General features: G+C 30.8%; 1 protein-coding gene across 1 annotated transcript; it reads left to right on the forward strand.

Annotated features, from left to right (window-relative positions):
• The first annotated feature begins 528 nt into the window (after positions 1-528).
• LOC111633591 (cholesterol 7-desaturase-like) lies at positions 529-10,536 on the forward strand. The gene is made up of 7 exons (XM_023378198.1): positions 529-635; positions 3,850-4,051; positions 4,124-4,319; positions 5,918-6,106; positions 9,465-9,643; positions 9,713-9,946; positions 10,516-10,536. Exons 2-7 carry the CDS (start codon positions 3,878-3,880, stop codon positions 10,534-10,536), a joined length of 993 nt encoding a protein of 330 aa, XP_023233966.1. The 5' UTR covers positions 529-635; positions 3,850-3,877.
• The last annotated feature ends 276 nt before the right edge of the window (positions 10,537-10,812 follow it).

The following is a 10,812-nucleotide window of genomic DNA, read 5'->3' on the forward strand; positions in this document are numbered from 1 at the left end:
GTCTGAGTGGGTGGCAAGGGTCAAGACGCGTACGTATACGAAATACGAGATACGTCGGCGAGATACACAGTGCACGTGTCCAAACTTGTATATTACATAAATGTCGAAATTCCCCTTCGCGGGAAAGAAGGACAAAATTAAGGCTTACCGTGAAAACTCAGCTTCTATTATACTATTCTAGATGCGGTTTTTTGCGTCTTTGATTTCGTTTTAATAGGGTACTTCAAAAGAATGTACACTAAGAAGGGATTTTTCGAAATTTCGCCCTGCGGAGAGTGTTATACATTTATAATAGATACAATTTTAGTCACAGCAAGGCGTGACCGGGTACAGCTAGTATAAAAGAATTATTCAAAATTACAGCCCGGATTTGTGACAATGTCAAAACAAATAATTGATACTTTCTACATGGCCTACATTTCAATACAAAATAAGTAATCAAGGATGTGTTTATCGATAACATAATTTTGCCTTGTTGAACTTTACTTCTTCATTCAGCAAAAGTAATTTTTCATCGACATATAAAATCGCTATATCTGACCTTTTCACAGTCGAAAACAGGAATATGCAAAGTTCTAATTTCTAACATTAATCTTGAACTAGATGTACATTTCGTAATAACGAAATTAAATCAGGTAAGAAGTTTTCATATGTTAAAAATCATTTTTCATAATATTCACAGAAGCATCCGAAATTGTTTCACTGCATAAATTTATTTACGTATTATTCCTGATATACNATATTGATGCAGAAATTATAACAAAATTTATATATACATGTATAAAATAAAAAAATAATAATCAGATATGATATAACATCAGGAAATAGTACAAAAAATGTAAAAATCTAAAACACATGTTAGGAAGGATTTCTAAAAAGCTATTTAACTAACAAGTAAGTAGTTCCAAGTTGACAGAATTCCTTCTGTGTACTTTTTATATTGATGCGACGTATCCTGTAGCTTTCCTTTATAAATTTCAATGTTTTCTCTGCTTACGTCTAATGTCAGGGAGTCCAAAGACTTAAAAATATATGCTTCCTTTTATTTTAATATAGAGACTTCGGCCTGCGCCGTCTAAGATAATGTCCTGACGTCAGATCCCTCATAGATATTATATTTGTGATCCTTCAACTTGATTCCCAATTTTTTTATAGTAACACAAATATAGCTTTTTTTTATTCCTAAATGCATGTTTTAATAAGGAATACAGTAGAGCCTCGATTATTCGACTCAACTGGGGACTGGGGTTGGTCGGATAATTGAAAAGTCGGATTAACTGAAAAGTATGAAAAAATCCATTATTAGTGTAGTATATTATTATATCTCATGTAATTAGTATATTAGTATATCGCTATTAATCTACTTCGCGTTGAATTTTCATCGATGTCAAGTCTAACAAAAATTTTTAAAAATAATAATCGTCGCTATTGTATCGTTAAAAATAAGAAAAATTAAGCCTCGTTTAAATACTGGCTCCCTTTCATGGTCGAATGATTGTTGCCAGCTAAAACACGTAAAAATATTAAAGTAGATAAGACATAGCCAAATATTGTAGCGCCACATCACTAGCAGACATTTGAAATTTTCTGACTAGGATGGTCGGTTAATCGAGTGTCGGTTAATGGGGGGTCGGATTATTGGGGCTCTACTGTACTGTATATTCCTGACTTTTCTTTCTTATTAATGCTGTCCTTGAAATTCCTTAATATCTTACAGAGGTTCAGAGCTATTTTCAAAATCATTTTAAACTTTTTTTGATCTGAAATTTTTTTCATGATGGCGTTCATACTTTTATTGTACACGATTTTTGTGATTTCACCCACATCGCCGCAACGATTTTATCATTATTATTTATTCTCATTTAATTAACCTAAGGATGTTTAATCGAATTGGCCTAAAAAGATATTTACGTTTAAATAAAATTTTCTCTGCAACTTTAAGTGTAGTTGAGTAGTCTATTATTTGCTGGATAAGTTGTGATAATTACATTCATTTTGTTAAAAAGAATCAATTGTCGGTAAAAAATCAACAGCAAGTTGATTTAAATACCAAAAAATTCGTGAATTAAATTCTATAGACAGAAAACCATCGGATATATCTGGCTGGATGAAACATAGCAATTTACAAACCGTATTAATTTATTTCACAACGTATACCAAAATATTTTTATTAAAAGATAGATCGATAGAGAAAAATCTTTTTAAAAATATGGAATTACAATTATTTACATATCGAACTTCTTGGGTGTTCAAGATCAGATAATATTAAAAAACAATTAAATCAAATGATAACTTTTGATGCTTTGAAATAATTTTACGGTTTAAATAATTTTTTACAATGTCGTTGTTGATTCATTTAACTTCGCATATTCGCTAATAGATTGCATATTTAGTTTATGTCTATTGTCTACAATAAATTGATAATATTCTATTTGATATTTACCAGTAAAATCCCAATGTAAATANGCATATTCGCTAATAGATTGCATATTTAGTTTATGTCTATTGGCTACAATAAATTGATAATATTCTATTTGATATTTACCAGTAAAATCCCAATGTAAATACATATTAAATTCATACATACAGTCAATGGATAATCTTTGGATAAAATCAATGGATAATTTACTAAGTATAGTTATAATATCATTCTTCTAAACATTTGTTACATAGAGACTTTCATTTGTTACTCGTTTTTGATTTGAATAAATGTGATATTTTGTTTCATAAATTTGTTTTTCTATATATTAAATTTTAAAATATGTCTGATTCAGTTGTCGGCACACGTACTAGCCAGAAATCTTTGGAAACTTTCGACCGTGTAAATCATTACTATAGCCCATCCAGAAAAGACAAAATTTAAAAAGTCGCGAGTATTACGCTATACAGTAGAGCGTCGTTTATCCGAATCAATTGGGGACTGGGTTGTTCTGATAACTTATTTTTCGGATAACCGATTATGTACGAAAAAATACATTAACCTATCCCATCCTGAAATTTCTCTCCGTTGCGTGTCGCTTTGCATTGAATTTTCGTCGATGTTCAGCCTAACGTAAACTTTTTTAAATAATAATTGTGGCTATTGTATCGTTAAAAATTATTTATTTATTTTGTAGAAACAAAAAAATTTATTGAAAAATATAAAAACAATAAAAAATTATACTTTAAAAGTTAATTTAGTATCAAAAACGTAAAATATTATAGTAGCCCAAGACATAGCCAAAGATTGCAGCGCTACAGCACTAGCGAAAATTTAAATTTGCCGACTGGAATTCTTTCGGATAACCGACGTTTCAGATAACCGACTTTCGGATAAACGACGCTCTACTGTATGTATTATTCTCACCTGGTGTCATGTCACTGACTTGTTAAGGAGAGATTTTGCCGTTCTTCCCCGAACNGACGACGTTTTACGAGTCACTTTAAACGAATGTGGCTACAATTTTTTCGCTACGTTATAGTTATTTCCGTTATAGAAACGAACGTTATAGGGGAGGTCGACTGTATTATTCTCACCTGGTATCACGTCACTGACTTGTTTAGGAGAGATCTTGCCGTTCTTCCCCGAACTTTGAAATTAAATATCCTGAGTAAGAGAGGTAATTGGAAACGCTTACTATCTCAAACTGTTAACTTCATGGACAAATATTTATCTGGCCGCTAATGGATATAACGATGATATGATCTAACAAATGTCTACGTAAAACTAATCGTTACTATTGAAACAGTAAACCCAAGCTGTATCAATGCTAACCTATTGAGATAACTTGTTATAATAATTGTTTATATCTGTTAAATTAATCGAAGTTAATAAATTATTAAACAATATAATTGAATTTTTTATTTCAGACATTTACAAGATTATAATTCAACAAATATGTTCACCTTTATATACGGCAGTGTAGCAGAAGAATTATGGAAAAATTCTGGGTTTCTGGATATCTTTCAATGCATCGCTACGATAACTATAAATAAACCTTTTCTACTGTTTCTATCGTTTGTTTGTATTCTTATTGTCTACTTTTCTTTTTCGACTATTAACTATGTTTTTGTAAGTAAACATAAACAGATATTTAATTTTAAAGTATTATTTACTTTTCAAGAATACTCTTTATCAACGCAGGACATGACTGATATCGGATATGAAGATGGAAAAATGAATGCGAGGGAATTACGTAGAAAACGAATTCAGTTATTAAAAGATACAAATAGATCGAGAATGGCTAATAAATTTCCTCCAGCATATCCAAATGGATGGATACCTTTGTTAGAATCTAGAGATCTACCTGTTGGAAAGTGCAAGCCTGTTACTGCTCTAGGTAAGATATTAAAAAATTAAAAATTAAAAAATTACATTAGACTATAGATATTAAGATTATTAGTTAAATTATTATTGCCTTATTGTCTTTATCTGAATTCTTATTATATTTGTGAACTTGGACATAATTTATTTATCGGACTGTTAAATTGTTGTTAAGTATTAACGAAAAATTGAGCAACAGTTCTTACAGAAAGTCTGTTTTCTTTAAGAACTTTTGCTCAATTTTGCGTTAATACTTAACACTTGTTTATCAGTCCTATTAATAATTTATGTCCATGTTTACAAATATAAGAAGAAGAGTATTAGTTGTTTGTTTTAAAGATGTTTTTTGTGATATAATGTTAAACGTCTGAAACATTTTACACGTTTTACTTTTTCACAACACGATTTTAGTAGCTTTATTCGAATACAGTAATTTAAGCATTTGTTCTTCTAATGCTGGCTGTACACTTTGTGCGATTTTGAAGCGACTCAACAGTCCTAGTCACTCTTGCGCAGTAAAATCCTTTTTCAGTTAGAATCACCATCAAGTAATAACAATAACACCTTATACATAAAAGACACTAAAACAAAAGAAAAGAAAAATTAATTGTTTCACACTGTAAAACGAAAACACGAAAGAACTGTAATGAAACAGAAAATTACATTTTGTTTTATTATAGAAATATAGAAATTCAGTACATATAAAGTTTTTACATATTTCTTTGTATGTAGTTTATGTAGTAGAACAGATGTGTAATGTTACGCACGCTATCATGACAATTGCAAATATTACGTATTATTTTACTATTTATTGTAAATGCCAGCATTATACTTGTCAAGCTAGTTAAATTTCGTTTTCCTGCAACTTTTAATATCTCCAAAACGAAGAACATTTCTGATGTCAAAGTATCAAAATTATTTTTCATCGAAAGACAGTAAAAAGCAAGATTGTTTACAAACAAAATTTCAACAAAATTCTTTTTCATTACTAAACTTGTAATTTTAAATCATTTTTATAAATAGGCTTCTTTTTAATTTTGTTTTTTTCGTTTTTTGGTTATATATTTCTGACGTTTTGTGTGAATGCCATTCGATCAAATTGTTTGCAAAAAATATTTTGAAAACTACGATATTTTTTTTGTTGTATACTTACGTATAAATTAACAGTAATAAATTATTTTCTCACATCAATAATTAATGTTTACAAATTCGTTTATATAGAAGTTGTAGAGATTCAATTACAATGTGCCATTCGTTCACGCTTTGCAATTAATTACTTATATTAATTACTTATAAATAAATAAATTGTCTTGTTTTTTCTTTCTGAATGCAAATTTTTATTAACATTTCGTAGATGTCTGATGTCTGATGTTACTAATAAATGCTAATAATTGTGTGTTTTCACCGTAATTAGCAATTCTTTTATTAATTAGTATAGATTTTACACATATTTTTAGTCATGCAAATTAAATATTAAACTATTTATAAATATATAAGTAAATACATTAATTGTAATGATACACAATCTATATCTATACAAGGCACATTTATATAAGATGAATAATAGTAAATTTTAAAATATTATAATTGGAAATAATTATAATTTTTTTACAGGTCAACAATTCGTTATATTTCGTGGAAAAACCGGAACATGTTTTGTTTTAGATGCTTATTGCCCTCATTTGGGCGCTCACTTAGGAACTGATGGCAAGGTTTACGAGGATTGCATCGAATGTCCTTTCCACGGATGGCGATTTGCTGGACAGGATGGTTCTTGCGTGAAAATACCTTACGCAGAAAAAAGTGAGAAGTGCTAAATATATGTGTTTTTAATACATCTATGCTAATTCATACGTTTAGTTGATTATCTTTGCATTGCAAGGAAACATGAATATGGTGCATTAGTGTTAATGTAATGATTAGAGTTATATAAATTAATTTCTTGAACACGAAAATCTCTGTAATGAACGCTTTACATTAATAGCAGGATCTTATGATAAATATGAAATGTAAAATTTTAATGTTAAAAATAACATAGCATCAGACATTTTCAACATGGCAATTAGAATGGAAGCACTAAACAGTATGCAAATACTGTTTAGTGCTTCCATTTAAGTGTAAGACATAGTAACGGTGCGCTTTGTAGCGCACCGTTACTATGTCTTACACGCATGGAAAACATTGGTAAATGATTTATTAATCTTTTTGGGAAAAATAAAACCCCACAAAATTCCACAAAACTTTATAACTTACCAACATTGTAAAGCACATATGACAATTTCAATGTAACAGGTCGCTTGACTAAAATTAATATCACAGTTCAGTTTACTACTTTATAAGCAAAATTATACAAATGTGAAAAACGGCTAAAACATACAGAAATTAATGATTAATACAAATACATACCAACCATCTACTTAATGGAAACTTGTAACTGACACATGTGGTGTTCATGCAAAAAAGATTCTACTGTTGCAACGTTGTGATAAGTTTATGCCAGGTTAGACCTAGTAAATGCTGAGAAAAACAATCCCCCTAGTTAGAAATTAGTGCTTATTTAAGCCATACGATACTTCCATGTAATGGAGAGTATTGTATAGATTAATTAATTGGGTGCGCACCTATTTTTATAATGGTAAATTGACATAATGCATACCAATGTAAATGGGTCACAAGTACGAAGAAATATACGATCCAGGTACGATTTACGCCAAAGGACTGATGTTGAATGTGGGTTGAGCAGTTTGGTAGTCTTTTATTCATCGACTTGCGACTATTATATTTATATTCTTTACAGTTGTCAATTGTCTGTATAACTTGCTACTACTATCTACTATGGCAGGTTTGCAATCAGGATTAGAGCAAAACAGCCGATTCAAACTCAACCGATTTAAACACATTTTCGGTAAGCACCCTGTCCTAGGCATCGAGGTTAAATTTTTGATTTGACTTCCATGACTTGATTTTGCAGATTTACCAAAACATTAGTATAGCAATTTTCAGCATAACATGAGCAACTGAGTTGCTGTGAACTCTTCATTTCTTGGTTTTGTTGGCCTGCTGAGTAGGCAAATTGAGATCAAAGACGCGAGATATGGTATGTGCCAAGTACAGTGACAATTTCAATCGTCTACGTCATTCTATGCTGCTGATGGCACTGCCTTTGCACATGTCCTACAGCAAAATAAATTTAACCGGTTTTTGTATTTAATTATGGAATGCTTTTAAATTATTTTAAAATTATGCTAAATATAGTAATAGTTTTCTTTTGTTAACTTTGCAACCAACAGAGATATAAAATTGTGGGGTAAGGGGGCCTGTCAAAAATTAGATTTTGCCAGTTTAGGGTAGGATCCTGTCTTCAAATGTATTTTGTCGGAAACACCGCCGATTCTGTCAAAAAAAAAAGTTAAGGCGCGAGTGTAAGATTAACTCCGAAGTATAGGAATGAGCCTCTCAGGAGGTGAATGCAGCATCAGATACAAATAACAATAGTTTATTTTCGAAAAACAAAGTTCAAAAGAATATTATAAGACTTGATTTAGAAAATTGGCCTATTTCTATTATAAAACGACGGTGTACCTAACGGTGGTATACCAACTGCGCGCGTCTTACAACATGCCAGTAATAGAGTTGTTTTCTATTCCTTCTTTACTTTTTCTCTCTGTTCTCTTCTATCTTTTCGTCTTCTTTATTCTTTATCTAGCCCTTCACTAGATCGAATATCTCTTGTCTGCTCAATCCTTTGTCCGTCCAGTTAATCAAACAGTCTCTTAGTCCTGTGTTACTCTTGCCCACTCTCTCAATTCTGTCTCACTCTGTAAATTCTCTTTCACTCTATGATAATTTCGTCACTTCTTTTTATTTTTCTTTGTTTTTCACCAATCATGCTTTAGTTCTGGAGGAACGTGAGATAATTTAAAAAATGCATGATTGGTCACCTAGTTGTCCTCCTCCTCTCTTGTCAATGAGAGATAATGTGCATCCATGTGATACCATTGGTCATATAACACCATCGAAAAAGGGGAAAACGTTGGGCATCACCCACCGTTTCCTTTGCATGGTGTGAGACTTATAGCAATTAACTAATAATCTTTATTTTCTAATTTGTTTGTCTAAATTATTTTAATGCGATTACTAAAAATTTAGAAAGGGGGTCCCTAAAATTGGAGAAATAGGTGAAATTCCTTTACACCGTTACTTGATAGATAAACAAATTCGATTTGACGTTTACATACGCATCTTCTCTTCCAGTTGTGGGTCTAAAGGGCGTGTTGTCTGCTAGTTAACAGTTATTTTTATACCACCAGACAGAACAAAAAAAATGATATAAAGTAAACATAGAGTTTAATATACAAAAAATTTTTAACTGATTAATTAAAGCTAATTCATTAATATCAAAAGAATTAAAATAATTAAAACTAAAATTATACAAATAATGTAGTATAAATGACAATTCACAAATACATATACAGTAGAGCCTCGATTATCCGACCCCCGATTAACCGCCACCTCGGTTAACTGACCGTCCTAGTTGGCAAATTTCAAATGTCCGCTAGTGATGTGGCGCTACAATATTTAACTATGTCTCGGCTACTTTAATATTATTTTCACGTGTTTTAGCTGGCAACACTCATTCGACCATTAAAGGGAGCCAGTATTTAAACGAAGCTTAATTTTCTAATTTTTAACGATACAATAGCGACGATTATTATTTTAAAAAATTTTGTAAGGCCTAACATCGATGAAAATTCAACGCGAAGTAGGTTAATAGCGATATACTAACATACTAATTACATGGGATATAAGAATATACTACATTAATAATGGATTTTTCATACTTTTCGGTTATCCAACTTTTCAATTATCCGTCCAACCCCAGTCCCCAATTGGGTCGGATAATCGAGGCTCTACTGTATATATTTATACAGATAAAATAATAACAAAATATTTGAGGGACTTCACATAATTATACGTATTACTAATAACGTGTAGTTTGATTAACATGTGTCTTATTAAACGAATTAATTAATTTTACTCTCAACGTTTCAATAAAACCAATGCACCAGACTATTATATTCTTACAATGCTGAAAAGACATGTTTTTGTTTTTCGTCTAATATTAAATAGAAGACACAGTAAAAAATGTATTTATACTTAGTTCCAGAAAAGGCTAAAATAAAAAGTTGGGAAACCATCGAACGAAATGGATTTATTTACGTGTGGCATCATGCAGAAGGCCAACCTCCTCTGTGGAAACCTCCAGTTATACCAGAAATAGAGAATCGACTAATGTTCTATAAAGCTTGTAGTGAACACATTTTGAATTGTCATATTCAGGTATTTATAAACAACACCGTGCAAATGAAATAAATGTATTATCTATACTTTTTGATTTATATACTACAGGAAATTTTTGAAAATGCAGCAGATTTCGCTCATATAAATTGTGTTCACAAATTTGGTATTTCGTCTAGAATTACTTTGCATCCGGAAAATTGGTGGAAATATTTTCAGACTATACTCAATATGTCTCGGCTTCCAGTATGTGAAGAAACATTTTACTGTTGCAAATATGAAGGCATTACCACTGTTAAATTGTTTGGGATATCTGTCGCACGGATACCATTTGATGTTCAACAGGTAATTAATTAATAAGAAAATAAAGGTGTTTAATTTTACACTATGGTGCACGCTTTTTTGAAAAGATTTAAAAAATATACAGTAGAGCGTCGATTATCCGACCCAACTGGGGACTTGGGTTGGTCAAATAACTGAAAAGTCGGATAACCGAAAAGTATGAAAAAATCCACTATTAATGTAGTATATTCTTATATTTCATGTAATTAGTATATTAGTATATCGCTATTAACCTACTTTGCGTTGAATATTCATCGATGTTAAGCATAACAAAAATTTTTTTAAATAATAATCGTCGCTATTGTATCGTTAAAAATAAGAAAATTAAGCCTCGTTTATATACTGCCTCCCTTTCATGGTCGAATGAGTGTTGCCAGCTAAAAAACGTAAAAATAATATTAAAGTAGCTGAGACATAGACAAATATTGTAGCGCGACATCACTAGCAGACATTTGAAATTTGCCAACTAGGACGGTCGGTTAATTGAGGTGCCGGTTAATCGGGGGTCGGATAATCGAGGCTATTCTGTATGTGTCAAAATTTTAAACATAATTTTCGATCATTTTCAACAGATTGCCCAAAATGATCCATAGATTTTACGAATCGAAATTAATAATGCGTATATGACAGAAAGTAATTTGTATTCACAGAAATAATTTCACAATTTAGTAAATTTATTCTCAATACATACATCATATTGAAAACATATTAAGCATTTTGTGCAGTCTGTTCAAGCTGGTAAATAGACTCAAAATGTATTTAATTTTACTTTTAATGATATTAACATTTTGTTAGGTATGTTCACAAGTACATATTCCTTCCAGAGATAACAATCCGAAGTGAAATACTATGAATTTTTATATAGTATA

This window comes from Centruroides sculpturatus, unplaced genomic scaffold, assembly GCF_000671375.1.
Source record: "Centruroides sculpturatus isolate CEXI.00-Female unplaced genomic scaffold, Cexi_2.0 scaffold551, whole genome shotgun sequence".
Lineage (NCBI taxonomy): Eukaryota > Metazoa > Arthropoda > Arachnida > Scorpiones > Buthidae > Centruroides > Centruroides sculpturatus.

What these genes read in the sequence shown, in the direction of transcription:
- LOC111633591 (XM_023378198.1), top strand. Translation starts at nt 3,878, where the DNA reads ATGTTCACCTTTATATACGGCAGTGTAGCAGAAGAATTATGGAAAAAT. An exon ending in CAAGCCTGTTACTGCTCTAG is followed by an intron (nt 4,320 to 5,917) that starts GTAAGATATTAA and finishes ATTTTTTTACAG; the next exon opens with GTCAACAATTCGTTATATTT. An exon ending in AATACCTTACGCAGAAAAAA is followed by an intron (nt 6,107 to 9,464) that starts GTGAGAAGTGCT and finishes ATTTATACTTAG; the next exon opens with TTCCAGAAAAGGCTAAAATA.